This window comes from Saccopteryx bilineata, chromosome 2, assembly GCF_036850765.1.
Source record: "Saccopteryx bilineata isolate mSacBil1 chromosome 2, mSacBil1_pri_phased_curated, whole genome shotgun sequence".
NCBI classification, from domain to species: domain Eukaryota; kingdom Metazoa; phylum Chordata; class Mammalia; order Chiroptera; family Emballonuridae; genus Saccopteryx; species Saccopteryx bilineata.
In genome coordinates, this window is record NC_089491.1 from 323,258,205 (window position 1) to 323,276,468 (window position 18,264).

At 40.3% G+C, this 18,264-nt stretch overlaps 1 protein-coding gene across 6 annotated transcripts in view; it reads left to right on the forward strand.

The window, feature by feature from the left end:
• ST7 (suppression of tumorigenicity 7) overlaps positions 1-18,264 on the forward strand; it is a 310,576-nt gene that overhangs the window by 171,648 nt on the left and 120,664 nt on the right. For all 6 annotated transcript variants that reach the window (XM_066262163.1, XM_066262165.1, XM_066262162.1 and 3 more), the window contains exons 3-5: positions 2,611-2,770; positions 15,023-15,077; positions 16,100-16,215. In XM_066262163.1, the coding sequence (XP_066118260.1) occupies positions 2,611-2,770; positions 15,023-15,077; positions 16,100-16,215 (331 nt within the window). The remainder of the gene's footprint in view (positions 1-2,610; positions 2,771-15,022; positions 15,078-16,099; positions 16,216-18,264) is intronic.

An 18,264-nucleotide genomic window follows, 5' to 3' on the forward strand; every position in this document is an offset into this window, starting at 1 on the left:
ATGAAAAAAATAATAACGTTAAAAATATAAAACATTCTCATGTATTACAATCCATTCATTTCCTACCGCTCATGTTCATGGTTGCGGGTGGCTGGAGCCAATCACAGCTGTCCTCCGGGACAACACCAAATTTTTATTGGATAATGCGTAACGTACACGGGTCATTGTATGGCTCTCACAGAATTAAATTTTAAAATATGTGGCGTTGATGGCTCTCTCAGCCAAAAAGTTTCCCGACCCCTGGTATAGACCGAGCTAGGAGCATCCTGTGAGAGGCACTGAGGGGCTGTGGCTTGGACTGGTTGTGGCAGAGGCACATCTGTGCTCTGTAACAGCTCACACTGGTGTGGAACATTTAGTGTTGTGTGAATGAATGAATGAACTAAGGCCTGGCAGGTGCCCAAGCAGCAGAATATAGGAAGCAGAGCAAAGAAATCTCCTCCCCACAGGTGACTGACAGCCACCTGCAGTTAGTTCTGTGGTCAGTGTTCCCTCAGAGTCTCTCTCCGCTTCTCAGGCAGAGCCACGGATCTCTCCAGGGCTTTGTTGGGTGGTCAGGACTGAATGGCGAACAGTACCTTTTTCACAATGATTTGCAGGGGTTTCAGCCAACACCTTCGTAACAAGACAAGGTGCTGTACTAGCTCAAATTGTAGACAGGAAAAGAGAGGGGTGTATCATAGCATGTGTCAGCTGTGCTGCCATAGGTGGTGTGTGCCTCATGAATCCAATAAATGATAGCTTTGCTGGTACTTTTGGAAACCATCTATGCAGCAGGCACTGAGCTAGGGCTTCTATAGACCTTGAGACTATGTGTTTTACATGCTGTGAAAATTGAGGACCCTTAATAATAAGTATATTCTTAATATTAAATGTGATTTATGATAAGTAGTAAATATGACTTCCACTTCATCGTTGAAGAAACTGATGTTTAAATAGATTAAATAACTCACCTGAGTTACAAACTCTCCTGGATCCATGGCTTGTAAATTTAGCATTCTTAAATTTACTTTTTTTCTTGAAACAAGAAATCTTATTTCTAGCATTCCAAATGTTATAGACTAGTCCTGTTTCCTCTTAGCTTTCATGTTGTATTTTCCCATTGGCCCCGTAAAATTACTTGAACTAGAACTCTTGCCATGTGGACACTGGTATGGTCAGAAGGGGAAGTCTTTGGAATTAAATCAAGTTGTTCTATTATAGGATTAGAAACATTTGCTCTGATGGATATTTCCTTCTGGTCATTCATAGATGTTCTTTCTGTCTTTTTTAAAAGAAATTTTTGGTAGAGCAAAAGACTGAAAACCTCAATTTTAAAAGAATAGCCCAGTCCTGGCCAGGCAGCTCAGTTAGTTAGAGCATTGTCCGGATACGCCATGACTGTGGGTTTGAGCTCTGGTCTAGGAACATACATGGCAACCAATGAATGCATGGATAAATGGAACACCAAATTGATGTTTCTCTCTTTCTCTCTTTTCCTCTCTCTCTCTCTAAAATCAATTAAAAAAAGAAATGAAAATAAAATAATATCCAAAATCTCATTCCAGAGTAGATGCCAAAATCTTGTTTTTATGAAATAAGTAAAGGTAAAGATAATTAATTCTATGTTAATTTCACATTCTACATTATTATAGAAATATAGTAGGTATGGTATGAAACTCTGGGATATAGTTGATTCTAAGTTTCTTCTGTGTAGTGATTTGTGACTTAGGAAACACGTTCCAAATCAGACAGGGAGAAGAGGAAAGGATGTGGGAGAGAACAGCTTCGACCAGGGATGAGAAACTGGAGGCCAGGGGGCCAGGCGAGAAGGGTTGGGAGAGGTCGCTTGCTTTGCTGGTGCTTAGGAAGTCCTGATTTTAGTCTAGTCATGTGAGCATCATTGCTTCTCTCCTTTTATTAATGGAAGTTATTTTCTCCTTTTCAACCCATCGTACACAGCAATTGGTAAGCTTGTGAACTAGGAAACATTCGTGGTAGATAACAGATGCTTGTGTTATAAAAGATTTCTTAGCAGATGGGACATTAGCTGAGTCTCTTACCAGCTGAGTGCCATTCATGCATGAAACGGGATGCCTTCCGTTCTTTTTGTAAAACCAGCATTTCTCTATGGAGATAGTAGTTTTTCTTTTTCTTTTTTTTTTGTAATGGAATTTTGCTATTTTAACAATTTTATGTAAGTATGGCTTTATCAGAATCCAAGATGCCAAGGTTTGGACTATTTCATAAGCCATACTTCTAAAACTGGTTTATTTGTATATGTTTCTGGAGTCTCTGAGCGATGATGATTTTGTTATTAGAATAACATGTAAATTTGGAGAAAAATAATATTGACCAACTCTTACAGTGTTCTTTTATCCATAATTGTATTGAAAGCCAATAGTAAGTGGAAATAACAATAAGAATTTAAAGTATAATTGGTATATTTAAAGTATAATTTAATTTTTTAAGTCTAATTTTGAGAATAAATTTAAAATGTTTTGGAATAAAATTGTTTAAGTATGTAAGGTAGGTATAATTAGTAAATGCAGCATATTTTATGAGCATGCATTCAAAAAATCATAAACAGTGACAAAGGCCATAATCACACTTACTATTCTTCTATTCTAGATATTTGAATGGTGGTATTTTCGCAAGTACGGAACATCATTCATTGAACAAGTCTCAGTGAGCCACTTGCGCCCCCTTCTGGGAGGGGTTGACAACAACTCCTCCAACAATTCTAACTCCAGTAATGGGGACTCCGATTCGAATAGGCAAAGCGTCTCAGGTATGGAGATTTCCTTCAGTTTACAGCAGTATTTGTTTACTCTCACTAAATTATTGTGACTATATAAGAGTAAGAATGTTGCTATTTAAATATTAGACGCCAGAGAAAAATTCTGTTTATTTTTCCAAGGAGTTGACAACCTTTACCAGGAACCATCATGTAAACATCCCAGGGAAAGGAGTATTTATGTTGTTTAATTTTACTTTTTCTTTCCTTTGATTTAACTAATGGTCGTTTAGGTCAGTGTTCTCAACCTGAATCTCCAGCCTCCTTGTGCCTAGTTTCTCAAATGTTATTGAATGTGTCCGCTCTCCCTCCTGCTATTTCCAGAATCTTATGTCTAATTAGAGCCGACAACGTAGCCCCCCTGCTTAGGTTCCCATTCCACTGAAGATGAAGCCCAGATCCCTTCCCACGATACAGACCCCGCGCACGTCCTGTGCCAGCCTCGGCTTCCGTCACAGGCCGGCCTCCCTGTCAGTCCGTGCGCACGCGCTGTGTTTGAAGACCGTCCTCTGGCAGCCCGTCTGCAGGTCTGCTCACCGTCCACGGCCGCAGCGTTCTGTGACAGGTTGTCTCCCCACATTCACTGACTCTTCATATTTTTATCTTTAACACATATCAAATTGTTCTCTAAGTTTTAAACTTACTGTTTTATGTCAGTGCCTCTGGCATTCTGCAGTGTCTATTATATCATTGAACCTCCATGAATGATGAATGAGCACGTGCAGCCCTGTGTTTTCTCCGCCTGCAAGAACAGGAGGAAGAACGTACTTCTCTAGCTGGGTCTCTTCATTAGCTCAGGAAATGCTTCCTCAGTCCCTGATATGAGCCTGGCCTTGTACAGGTTCATATGAGTATTATATCCTCATGAACTCTCCCGTCTACTGATGGAGACAAAGTGACAAGTTCTCTGTGAAGGAAACATCCAGGGCTTGAAGAACAAAGGAGGGGTTCTCGATCTAAACCGGGAAAGTCTTTTGCTTCTTTTTTTTTTTCTAGTGAGAGGAGGGGAGGCAGACAGACAGACTCCCACAAGCACCCCGATTGGGATCCATTAGTGGCAAGCCCAGTAGGGCCAATGCTCTGCCCATCTGAGGCATTACTCCCAACCAAGCCATTTTTTTAGCACCTGAAGTAGAGCCATCCTCAGCACCCGAGGCCAACTTGCTCGAACCAGTTGGGTCATGGCTGAGGGAGGAGAAGAGAGAGAGAGGTAAAGGGGACAGGGAGGGGTAGAGGGTGGAAAAGCAGATGGTTGCTTCTCCTCTGTGCCCTGACTGGAAATTGAACCCCGGACATTCACACACCAGGTACTCTACCACTGAGCCGACTGGCCAGAGCATCTTTTGCTTCTTGAAGGAGAAGGCCCAAGTTTTGAGACTTGAAGAATGAAGAAGTTAAAGATCTAGGTTAGATATTCTTTTCTTCCTCCCTGGGATAACTCAGTCCATATTTTGTTACAGTCTAGCATCAAGTAGCATTGTGTATATATTTTATTCCTGATGTCGATTCAATGCTCTTTTAATACAGCCTTTGCCAGACAGCCATAAGTGGCAGTAGGAACCTCTGAGTACACATTTACTTCATCCGAAAGCAGTGAGAGTCAACCTGGTCCCTACCGCCCACTAGTGGGCATTCCAGCTTTCGTGGTGGGTGGTAGCGGAGCAACCAAAGTATAAATAAAAAGATAGGTTTAACTATAGTAAGTTTTTTTTTTTTCTGAAGTTGGAAATGGGGAGACAGTCAGACAGCAGACAGACTCCCATATGTGCCCGACTGGGATCCACCTGGCACGCCCACCAGGGAGCGATGCTCTGCCCATCTGGGGCATTGCTCTGCTGCAACTAGAGCCAGTCTAGCGCCTGAGGCAGAGGCCACAGAGCCATCCTCAGCGCCCGGGCCAACTTTGCTCCAATGGAGCCTTGGCTGCGGGAGGGGAAGAGAGAGACAGAGAGGAAGGAGAAGGGGGATGGGTGGAGAAGCAGATGGGCACCCCTCCTGTGTGCCCTGGCCGAGAATTGAACCCAGGACTCTCGCATGCCAGGCCAACACTCTACCACTGAGTTAACCGGCCAGGGCTATAGTAAGTTGTTTTATAAAGATTTATTCTGCCAAACTTAGCGAAAATCCGACACAAAGTACTTGGTAAGTAATTATTATTATATGCTTTAACTTGCTGTAACTCTGCTTTATAAATTTTATAAAGTAAAGTTACTTCCCTACTTTATAAATCACCATTATTGTGGAACCGGTGGGCGGTTAAAAAATTTTACTACTAACAGAGATACAAAAGTGGGCGGTAGGTATAAAAAGGTTGACTACCCCTGTCCTAAAGGGTACAAGATGTGTGTACGAGATGGCACACCAAGGTGACAGATTTGTCTGGGACTTGTAAAGTCACCCACTTTGTGAAGGAAACAGGAAAAGACCTGAGCAGAGTAAACCACTGCTTGGACCAGCTCCTCTGATGAATATGGCATGTGATGCTAAGGAGGGTCGTGATCACTGAGTTGTCTCGCATAAGCCATTGTGGATAATTGCCATCACTTTAGTTACATCTGCTTGAAGACCCCAGAGATTAAATGTGCTCTTGTCTGATTACTTTAGTCTTTGAATAATACAGAACAGTATAGAAAATTAACAGATTGAAAACAGAAAGCAGCCTTATTGAAGACCATTCTTTTTTTTTTTTTTTTTTAACTTATTTAGAAAGAAGCAGGGAGAGAGGGAGACAGATAGGAACATCGAGCTGTTCCTATATGTGTCCTGACCGAGGATCAAACCGGCAACCTCTATGCTTTGGGATGATGTTCCAATCATTTGAGCTATCCTGGCAGGGCTTAATTTTTTATTTATTGGTTGATTTTTTTTTTTAAGAGAGAGAGAGAGGAAAGGAGAGAGAGGGGAGGGGGAAGGAAAGCATTCATTTGTTGTTCCACTCAGTCGTTCATTCTTTAGTTGCTTCCCATGTGTGCCCTGACCAGGGATCAAACCTGCAACCTTGTTACTTCGGGACAACACTCTAACTGACTGAGCTAACTGGCTAGGGCCGGAAGCCATTCTTTATTGTGAATACACTTCTGTTTTCAATAAATTATCTCTCTACCCAATTTAAATCTCTTGACCTATTCCTTAATTCAGTAAAGAGCTCGTGCTCTTCTTACTGTCACTCTAACTTTGTCGTCTGTTTGTGAATGCCATGAATAACCTCATGCATTGAGTGAGCCCTTGTAAACATATAGTCAATAATAATAACCATGGAAATTCCCAATTTTATTTGTACTGTTATTACCTGGTGAAAACTAGGCTTTTGAATAATATTAATTCCACTGGCATTTACTGAATGTCTACTACTATGCATGAACTATTTCTATTTGTTATATATATATATATATATGTATATATAGTATTTATGATATGATCTCATAACAATGTTCAAGTAGTTTCATTTCGGCGAATGGAAATTATCCTGTCTATGTATTTTTAGGGCTCACTCTGCCCACTTCTCCTTGATATTCGGGTGTTTAACATTGGCTAACTGAGCCCAGAAAATATGTATGATGGTATGGAAATACCAGATATCATGGGACTAGTACCATTTTCCTCCTTTTTTTTTTTTCTTGTGGCGATTTTTATTTTTTACTAAGAAAAATATTATAAAATTGTCTATGTTTATCTCTACCCTTAATCACTTTCTATAGTCTGGTTTCAGCTAAGTATAAAGGAAAAAGAGGCTTGCCCTGGCCGATTGGCTCAGTGGTAGAGCGTCGGCCTGGTGTGCAGGAGTCCTGGGTTCGATTCCTGGCCAGGGCACACAGGAGAAGCGCCCATCTGCTTCTCCACCCCTCCCCCTCTCCTTCCTCTCTGTCTCTCTCTTCCCCTCCTGCAGCCAAAGCTCCACTGAAGCAAAGTTTCCCGGGGCGCTGAGGATGGTTCTGTGGCCCCTTCCTCAGGCGCTAGAATGGCTCTGATTGCAGCAGAGCGATGCCCGAAGATGGGCAGAGCATCACCCCCTGGTGGGCATGCTGGGTGGATCCCAGTTGGGCGCATGCGGGAGTCTGTCTGACTGCCTCCCCATTTCCAGCTTCAGAAAAATAAAAAAAAAAAAAAAAAAAAAAGGAAAAAGAGGCTCAAAACTGAGGGTAATCAAAGCATTTTCTTAAAATAAGTTGTTTAAAAATTCCTATTGCCTTATAATAAGAAAATGACTATTGCCTTAGTAACAGAAGGGTGAATCTGCTGAATTCCTTGGAGCATCTTAAGACAGTTCCATGCTGCATCTCACATGAAATGCAGCAGGGCTGCACAGTGCCGTGGACATTGGCCAATTCACTTGAATGACATTGCTTATTTGAGAAAAACATTTAAAAAGCTAAAAATAAAAATTCCAGTTTTAAACCTTGGTCTATATGAAAACATAGTGTGTAGCTCATTTCTGACAGAATCCTTTGTTTTGATCAAACGCTGAAAGACCTGGCCTACCTAGGAGTACTTTGGGGTGAGGGGGGCGGGGAGTGCTAGGTTTGCGGTTGTTACAGGGCAGACTGCACATGTATTTGTTTAACTTTGAGGTCTGGGCAAACTGACCTGAGTGCAGACCTTTTCCAGTGTGGAAGGATCGCTATGTAGCCAAATTTTAGATTGTTTGGGTTCGGTTAACATTTAGAAACATTTCACTTGTTTTGTGTTAATTGAGAGCTAAACTGCTATTTCCCTCACAAATACACAGTTTCTGATAAACTCTATTTCTTGCTGCCATTTTGTGATTCAGTTTAGCTTTTGAGTTGATGATGCATAGGAATTTAAAACGTGGCCAACTTCTCCCTGTCTTAAGGGAATGGATTCTCAGGGCCCAGTAACATTCTAAATTTGGGTTTATGGAAACATCTGTTTGATAATTTGCCCTGTTCTTAAATAAGATGCCATAAAGACAAGGTTTTTAGCGTTCAGTTTCTTCAAAATATTTGGGAAAGTGCAGGGTGTTCCATCACGTGAGAAGTATCCTTGCCAAAGTCAAGTTTAAATTCTCTGAGACATTTTAATAGCCTCTTGCATAGAATGGGATCTTTAGACAAACTTTTTTTTTATAGTCACTTGGCTTCCTGTCACAAATCAACTCATTTTAATCTATTCAATCTATATAAGATATATATCTTTTATATAAAACTTTAAAAAAGAATTTCTCCTGGAATTAACTACGTCACTAGAGGCAGTTCAAGCACTCATTAAATACAGGTAATAAATTAAAGGAAAGCAATGGAAATGAAGAAAACGCAGAGTACTAAGATATATCCTAAGATCCTTCATAGATCCTGAATTCTCATAACACGAGAGCAAATAATTTTCCCTGTAGAAAGCCATATTGTTTAAATAATAGTAACAGTCTTAGTGCCTACTAACAGCTAGACATGTGCTAACTCACTGAATCCTTACAGTAATACCATGAAGCAAATGCTGTTGTTATCTCTATTTTACAGTTGAGGGAGCGGAGGTGCAGGAAGGTGGTTATCTGCCCAAGGTCACATGGCTGGTAACCTGGGTGGTCTCACTTCAGAGTCCAAGGTCTTAAGCATTAACTAAAAAATTTAGTTCAGATCTCTGTGAGGTCTTAAACTCAAGACTAATATAATCATTAAGCAATTGAAATAAATTATTTCATTAAAATCCTGTGCTGCAGTATATAACATTGCTGAAGTGACCTTAGCCAAAGTTACTTTAGAAACAGCTCCGTTGCAGGACAGCTGATGGTGGAGAGCTCAGGCTCTTGGGTCAGTCAGATGTGGCCCTGATCTTGACTCCATTGCTTATAGATTGTGACCTTGGGCAAGTGCCTCTAACCTTCCTTAATATCTTAATTTTGGTCTTGGCTGATTGGCTCAGCGGTAGAGCATCAGCTGGGCATGTGGATGTCCTGGGTTCGATTGCCAATCAGGGCACACAGGAGAAGCTCCCATCTGCCACCTCTCCCCCTTCTCTCTCTTTCTTCCCTTCTAGCAGCTATGTCTTGATTGGAATGAGTTGGCTCTGGGCGCTGAGGGTGCGCCATGGCTTCTGCCTCAGGCACTAAGAAGAGCTCAGTTGAGCAATGGAGCAAGGGCCCACATAGGCAGAGCATCGCACCCTTTGGGCTTGTCAGGAGGTTCCCGGTCAGGGCACATATGGGAGTATGTGTTTGCCTCCCCTCTCTCACTGAATTAAAAACAAAATCTTAATTTTCACATATGGCAATAATGATGGTATCTACTTCATAGAGTAGTCTAAGGATTAAATGAGGGCATGCAGAAATATCAAGTGTTCTTCAGAGGAACTGACTTCTCTGTGAATATGATGTGAAGGAGGCGATATGGCTGAGGGTTCAGCTAGGTCATTTGCTAGCTCAGTAACTCACAGTAGAACTAGGCCGTCCAGTGCTGATGTTTCAGATACACCCCTCGGCAAAATTGCAGCTTGCTGCATGTCAGTTTGGAGTTGCTCTCTAATAGTCTCAATCAATGGAAAATAAATTTGTACTTACCAAAATCTGTGTGTGTATTGAAAACAATTCTCTTTGCCAATGCTTATTACACATTCTAAAACCTTTTGCCACTAAAATGTATGTCCTGGTATAGATTTCCAGTTGAATGATGAAAATACCTAGAACATGTTTAGTCCCTGGTAAACATCTATTGATAGTTTCCACATTATTTGATAGAGTTGATTGATTTAGGTCCGAAATGACCAATGAGAAGTGTGTGAGAGATACAGTGAAAGATTTAACCATCTTCTCAATATTCTTGAGGAACACAGTACACTATCTTGAATAAAGCAGATCACTAAAATTGATCTTAAAACTCATAATTATTTACACTATTTTTCATTCCATGAAAAAATTTGAGGAAGTAACATCTTTTTTGAATTGAAAGCTATATACATGTTATTTTGTGACTTCTGATAATTTTTAAATAGTTGTTTTGAAAAGTTATGGAAACAAAGCTTAAAATTGACCTATATGATGTTCATTTTTGAGATATCAAAGGTAATAAGTATATGCAGAACCACATGTCTGAAATTGACTGGCTTGGGGCTAATCTTTTTCATTGTTGTTATTCTAATATATCTGATGAAACTTTAGTTAAGGTCCTTTTCTGTTGTACTTTGGACTAAAATGTTTGAAAGTATTTAATTTATTTTATTTATTAAAAAGTGCCTAACAGTTTTCCAGAGGAGTTTCCAAAACTGTTTCTCTAGTGGAAAACTTAACTGATGAAGCCACAGGATTTAAAAAATATTGTGTTGCAGGATAACTGGTCTGTTGTATATAGTGGGTAATTGTTGGGTGGGCTGGACTGGTCTACCACACCAGGTCTTAATCTCAATATGAAACTCGGGGAAATTATGTAGCTTTACTATTCTTTACTCTTAACTCTATAAAAAGGGCGTACTGTATTTCCCTTTTCTAACTTATGTAAAGGATATAGTAACTTGAGCTTTTAAGCCCCTTTATAAGAAGGGTTAACGAAAATCAAGCTATAACAAAAGTTGCTGTTGCTGCTGTTTGTAATAATATTACCACTATTATCAGATTTTAGACTCTGGGAAGAGGTGGTAACTTTTTAGTATAAGAAATCTTCCACCTTACCAGGCGGTGGCACAGTGGATAGAGTGTCGGACTGGGATGCCGAGGACCCAGGTTCGAGACCCCGAGGTCGCCAGCTTGAGCGCAGGCTCATCTGGTTTGAGCAGAGCTCACCAGCTGGGACCCAAGGTCACTGGCTCAAGCAAGGGATTACTCGGTTGCTGAAGGCCCGCGGTCAAGGCACATATGAGAAAGCAATCAATGAACAACTAAGGTGTCACAACGAAAAACTGATGATTGATGCTTCTCATCTCTCTGTTCCTGTCTGTCTGTCCCTATCTATCCCACTCTCTGACTCTCTCTCTCTGTCTCTGTAAAAAAATAAAAAATAAAAGAAATCTTCTTAGGCTATGAATTAGTAGTTTACATATTTGAAGGCCCTAGGAATGGGAATTCTATATCCTTCTTTTTGGTTTTCAGAGTTAAATTAGGTGGACGTAGAATAATTTCCTCCATATTAAAAGTCCATGACACTAGAGCCTTTTCAATTTCTGAAAATTAAGTTCTCTTTTTCCTTGAGGATTGTGACAAAGGGGAAGTATTGATTCTCTCTGAACCTGCATTCCTGCTATAGAGCTTCTCCAGCTGGATGTCAGATAATGGTTCAATAATAACCTTTTCATTTTTCTACCAAGGCTATAACCCTCTCACCCTCTCTCTGTCATCTACTGTATCTTTTTTTTATTTTATTTTAACACAGGGCTAGTGCAGGGACAAATGCCTAATAGCTGCTGTGTGCATGTTGAAACCATGTAGCCCTGAGTGATGGGTGGCTATTCTAGAGGAGTACCTGAGTGTGAAAAGCACAAGACGAGTGTCACAGAAATGGAAAGTTTTAGTAGGGCTTGCTGAAAGGGAAGACTGAAGAAAAGATTGGAGCTTGATTTGCAAGTTCTTGGTGGTGGGTAGCACTTTTGATGTTCCTCAGCATGGAATGGACCATCTTGTTACGACAAAGGAGAGAATATGTTCCATTCGCTTAGGAACTAAACAAGAGCTCTCCTGTTTTCTGCTTCTTTTTCTCTAACCCTGCCTGCAGATGAGGTCTGAATAGGTCTGTTGCCGGTTAGGAACAGAGACCTGACTGTGGGCTGCTGCAGGTGGAACTATAGAGGACATATTTATCATATCAGGGCATATTTTTAAATGAACTATTAATGGTGTTAGCAAGCCCTGAAGGAGTCCTAGTCAACTTCGAGTGCTCCTTGAAGAGTACTGAAATTGTTGGTATTAATGGAGGATGGAAAATTCCTTTTGGAGGTAAACTTTTAATTGTGACTTAAATAAGGAATTTATTCCTCAAAGGCACAAATAAGAGACTTGACCTCATGTGGAAAAACTTCTACCCTCTGGAGACCTGAGTTTAATTTCCTGACTTAAATCTTCATACTCTCATATGTTTGGCATTTTCAACCTTTGTCCCATATCATGAAACCATCAGGCCCCTGATATTTATAGGTTATGTTCCCTAGAGCAATTCCAGACCAAGAGTTTTGTGGTAAGGACAAGACTAGGAACAGCAGCAAAGCAGAAACAACAAAGCTGTGACCTAATTGAGGGGAAACTTTGACATGTGTTCATACTTGATTAGATCGCTTATTCTTAAAGGACAGTTATACCTGCCCTGCCACTCAGTTTGAAGGGTAAAGCTAATGAAGACTTCTTTAGATGTATTTCTTCATCACATGTTTTTTCTCACTCAGAACATTTTACATTTTTTTGTAATTATTTATATTTAGATCCTAATTTGTAAGCTTCCAAGTTGGTTGAAGAAAATGACTACTGTATAATGTATAACACTAATGTTAATGATCTTTTGGTTTGTTTTTTTTACTACTCTGTTTTAGTTTAAATAATGTTACTGAGTCCTTTTTTTTATGAAAGAAGACTGTCTCCCACTTCCCACTTCTTGGTTTTGGTCAATTGTATTAATCATTTAAAAAATTTTTACTTTTCAATTACAGTTGATAGCTCATTAGTTTCAGGTATACAACACAATGATCATGAAATAATCACCCCCAATGTGTCTAGTACTTACCTAACACCATCCAATATTACAATATTATTGACTGTATTTCTTATGCTTCACTTTATATCCCCGTGACTATATTTATAACTGGCAATTTGTACTTCTTAATGCCCTTTTGAAATAAGTTTAGTTCTCTTAATAAGATGTAAAAACAGTATTTCAAAATGTTTGTAGCACCCCCTGCTGGCTACTTTGTGGTATTTCCTAAATAAAGATATCTTCAGATACTGCTCAATAATAATTTTAGGTATACACACCATTGCTCTTTGGAGTTATTTTTATTTAGAAATACCTTCAGTTGCATCTGATATTTAGAGTTGGGTTGAAATTTTAATTGAAAGCAATTTACTTTGTAATTTGTCAATTGATATTTGAGCAGTGATCATCCTTCCAGGCAATATAATGATATATTTACTAGAGACAAATTATTTGCCATAACCTTTTTACTAACATTTCACATGAAATTCAGTGAGGGAGGGCATCTTTTTAAATGTACCTGTTTTATTGTAAATAATGCCACCATGAACATATTTGTACATAAACCTATATGCATGTTTATTGTATGCTAAATACAAAGCTTGCAATATTTCTAAAGTTTTAATGAAAGAACACTTTGATAATTGAAAGACACCCTCCAAGGAGGGTTTGGGAATGGTAAGGACCTATGAGTTATAATAATAGCACAGGGACAGTGATTCTGGTTGTTTGGCTCACCAGTATGATTCAAGCCATTGCATCATTGACACCTCTCAGGGGTCTTTTGTTTGGGAAAAAGGTAATTATTTAAGGGAAGCATATTTTAGTTAGTTCCATATGAAGTGATAGCCACTGAGTTTAAGTTTCTTAATAAAATTAAAAGATTCAGAATTGAGCAAAGATCATTTCCTAAATGACAAGTTAAGCTAAGTGACAGAAAATTTAAGGCCATCCTTTATAAACATTGATCCAATTTTAAGTGGTATCCTATCCTAATTTTAAGTTAAATTTAAATAAGAACATGTCTTTCTATTGTGTGTATACCTTTAATTCCCAGTTTTATTTTTAAATGAGAAGAGGGGAGACAGAAAGACAGACTTCCACATGTGTCCCAACTGGGATCCACCTGGCAATGCCTTTCTGGGACCATGTTCTGCCCATCTGGGTCTATTCTCAAAACTGAGCTATTTTTAGCACCTGAGGTGGAGACTACCCAGAGCAAGCCAGCCTCAGCACCCAGGGCCAATTTCCTCAAACCAATTGAGCCATGACTGTGGGAGGGAAAGAGAGAGGGAGAGAGAGAAGGGGGAAGGGGAGAGAGAGGGGTGGGGAAGCAGATGGTTGTTTCTTCTATGTGCCCTGACCAGGAATCGAACCTGAGACATCTACACACTGGGCCGACACTCTACCACTGAGTCAACTGGCCAGGGCTCATTCCCTATTTTAACAATTTATTATAATTACACAGTGTTACCATAGTGCTTTATGTTTTCGATTTTCACTCTGTATTGTAGTAATGGCTTGTTTTTTTCCCCACTGGTTGCTCAGTGTTCATTGGATGGATAGATGGGATGGATGGGTGAGTGAGCGGCTAAGAAAATGGACAAGGAATGTAACAGGACTCAAGATGGAATCTTGATATCTCACACATGGCCTTTGATGTTCCTTGAGTTCTGCAATAATTTATCTCTTTTATGTGTATATGTCTTTAGATGTCCTTTTTGGCTGACTGCACACACACACACACACACACACACACTGTTAGATAATTTTATTTTCTAATAAAACATTATTTATCCAAAGAAATGTTTTATTCTGAATTAGTAGAAAATCTTAATCATAGGCTATCTTAAAAGAATGTACTTTGTTAGTCAAATACTTACTGTTTCACAGTCCTAAGAGTTAATGAATGATTTTTCTAAGTAAAAGTCCCGTGGTTCTCAATTTTTGTGGGCCTTGTATAACAAAGATGTATAATCTATTAGTACATGCTAACATTATGATATTAGCATGATGATTAATATATGTATCTGCCAAGTAAATAATTTTAAATGCTTTAAAACAATTTATTCCACACTATTTCTCCTTATAATAATGTTAACTATATTAATTTTCCTGTCACTCCTTTACAGCAGTATAAAAGCAATTTGGTAAATTATCACAAAATCAAAACTAACATAGACCCTAATTAAAAATTTAAGGTTCTTTGCATGCTATACCATAGAGTTCAAGTTAAGTTTGTCATATATAAAGTAATAGTAAGATATATTTGAGAGTGACAGAAAGTAATTTTACTTCTGCCTATATCTTCTCCCTATAATTTTAGAAGTAAACTTATAGAATCTGTTTAGACCTCTTGTAACGATTGTAAAAGTTATGAACTAGCTGATTTTGGCACATACCTTGATTTAATAAATGAGGAAACTTGGGCTCAAAGAGATTATGTGACACTTTCCAAAGTTCTGGTGCCTGAGCTACATTTCCTGATTAATCACCCAGAGCTTCCCATGTAGAAGATAGAGAATAAAATTATCTTATCCTATGGCCAGGAAGGGTGTTCTGCTGAATTAATTAGCTTGTAGCTGTAGTGTCTCTATGTGTAACATGTTTGTATTTCTCTTCGTTGCAGAATGCAAAGTATGGCGAAATCCACTAAATTTATTTCGGGGCGCTGAATATAATCGGTAAGCATTTTGACAGCTTGGGAAACAAATGAGTAGCTCAGAGAGCAAAGATAGCAGGAAATGTTTTTGCTGGTTCATTTAGGGGTCATTGCAAGAGTCTGTTTATTGCCTTCATTTTTTTTTTTTTTCATTTTTCCGAAGCTGGAAACGATGAGGCAGTCAGACAGACTCCCGCATGCGCCCGACCAGGATCCACCCGGCATGCCCACCAGGGGGCGATGTTCTGCGCCTCTGCGGCGTCGCTCTGTTGCATCCAGAGCCATTCTAGCGCCTGAGGCAGAGGCCACAGAGCCATCCCCAGCGCCTGGGCCATCTTTGCTCCAATGGAGCCTCGGCTGTGGGAGGGGAAGAGAGAGACAGAGAGGAAGGAGAGGGGGAGGGGTAGAGAAGCAGATGGGCGCTTCTCCTGTGTGCCCTGGCCGGGAATCGAACCCGGGACCCCTGCATGCCAGGCCGACGCTCTACCACTGAGCCAACCGGCCAGGGCCCGCCTCTATTTTTTGATACTACCCTCAAGTGTTTTGATTTTTTCGTTTTATGAATATTTTAGTATTGAAATTATGTTCAAAAATATGTAGTTTTCAGAAATTTTCTATTATAGTTATTCTTTTTATTATATATTATGCAGTCAAAATATTTTGACATTTACTTGGAACATGGTCATAAAGATGCCGCAGAAGTTATGTTGAAATATAATTTTGCAGAGTAATTAAGCAAATCAGAATTGTCATAGCTTTTGTGAGATGTCTATTTATAATACTAATTAGGGAAGTTTTTCATTAACTAGTACTAGTAAGATTTTAAGACACAAATATAGGAGAAGACGTAAACTTCTTTCCTGCTGATAGAGTTCCTAAGGAAAGAATAAGATGATTTAAAATATATACATTTATTTTCGCATTGGCAAAGCTGTTTTAGTTCTCAGTTAATGATTTATAGTTCAATTCCTATGCAAGTTAATATTTTGTAGGTCTTGTTTCTCTCTCTCAAAGGTGTCTGACGATCTTATTTCCACTCGACAGGTACACCTGGGTGACGGGACGAGAACCTCTGACTTACTATGACATGAATCTCTCTGCTCAGGACCACCAGACATTCTTTACTTGTGACTCGGACCATCTGCGTCCTGCAGATGCAAGTATGAAAAATCCATTAGTTAGTTGCTGAGTGGGAGGACTTTTGGGTCTGTTTTAAATAGTAAGGTTATTATTTTTAGAATATCTACTCTATAAAAACCCCAATCAATAAGGGCTTACTGTCAAGATGGAGGCATAGGTGAGTGTGGTTCTTGCCTCCTCCCACAATCACATCAAAATGACAATTTAACTACAGAACGACCATTATCTGAATCTACCTGAAATCTGGCTGAATTAAAGAAGCCACATCAAGATTGGTAAATGGGGCAGGGATGTGGAAGGGGCTGGTCCCACATCCACATGTGGTGGATAAAAATTGCAGGGATATCTTAGCTGCAGAGGTCCCCCCTGAGGAGAGAAGGGACCCCCCAGCTCAGGGTTTTAGTGCCAGGAAAAGAAGTCCCCATAACTTATGGCTGTATAAACCAGCAGGATTTGAGGCCGAGATGGAGGGCTACTGGAATCCCAAGTGTTTCTCTTAAGGGGCCCATGCCGGACTTCCTCAGACTCACTGCCTTTGAGCTCCAGCACGGGGGCAGTAGCTTGACAGGCACCAGAGACATATCGGGATGAGCTCAACTGTCTGGCATCAGGATGAGAAGTTAGGGACAGCTTTCTCCCAGACAGAAGTGCTGAAAGAGGCCTTTTATCTTTTGCTAAACTCTCCCCCAACAGAGTTGGTAAGTGGGAGTCATATCTGAGTCTCCATCGACCCAGTTCACAATGTTTGCCTTTCCCTGGTGATTCCTTGAGACCCCACCTCACCCAACATTCAGGCCCATGTAAGCTGTTTCCATAGGCTTTTTCAAACAAATGACCTGTCTTGGCTTATGCTTCATATTTTTCTAAAATCACTCAAACAAGTAGATTCTTGTGGACAAGTCCTGCTGGGGGTGAGGACGATGGAGACGCTAAGACCCGACTCCAGGGACCAGGTTCAGTGACACAGATCCACTTTATTCAGGAAGTAAGCTAGCTTATATACATGTGTTCAGCCTATAAGGTGTTACAGAGTGTCCTTCAAAGCCAATGGCTGAAAAGATCAGGGAGCTGCATGGTTGGTGCTCAGTCACTTCCTTATAGTGGGCGAGCTTCCTTCCTGGGTATGCCCAGGAGGCTTCTGGGAGCTGGAGTATTCTCACAGCATTGCATCAGCCACAGCTGCTAGGAATGTGCTCTGCGCTCCACCTACATCCCTCCCTTCTCTTTTAATTAAGGCTAATTGGACTTGATGAATGACAGCTTGCTGTTGTTGTAGCTTCTGAATGCTATGCATTATGCAACGGAACCCTAGTAGAAGTAAAACAACTATAATACCTATTATACTATATGCTAATAGATTCGCTGGATTAAACAATGAGGCAAGTTTCTATAATGTTTGACTAGTTAGGTCCTGATCTGTGGTGGCACAGTGGATAAAGCGTCGACCTGGAAATGCTGAGGTCGCTGGTACGAAACCCTGGGCTTGCCTGGTCAAGGCACATATGGGAGTTGATGCTTCCAGCTCCTCCCCACCTTCTCTCTCTGTCTCTTTCTCCTCTCTCTCTCCCTCTCTGTCTCCCTCTCTCCCTTTCTCTCTCCTCTCTAAAATGAATAAATAAAATTATTGAATAAAAAAGAAAATTAAAAAAAAATGTTTGACTAGTTAGGAAATAGAACAGGGATCTTAAACGGGATTCCTCCTAGGGGTTGGGATATCATTTCCCTCCTATTGTGTTACAGAGACCTTCTAGGTGCCATTAAACACAGTTCCATTTAGATTGTAAAAAATGGACGTAGGTCCATGCACGCCCCCTTCCCACAAAGGTCCCAGCGTCCAAACACAAAACGGATGGCTTGCCAAGGGCTGCATACTGCATATGGTTACATTCCATCTCTCAGCTTCTGATGCCAAACTCCGAGTTTGATGGTCTGCGCATTGGGGCCAGAGGCAATGCGGCAGTCTCTCCAGGGAATTCCTTCTCTCGAGAGTGTTCTTAGATGTTTGTCATACAGGAATGGGCAAAGAGGCAACCCTGGGAAGGCAAGGTTAGCAGGGTGGGCCCAGCTGT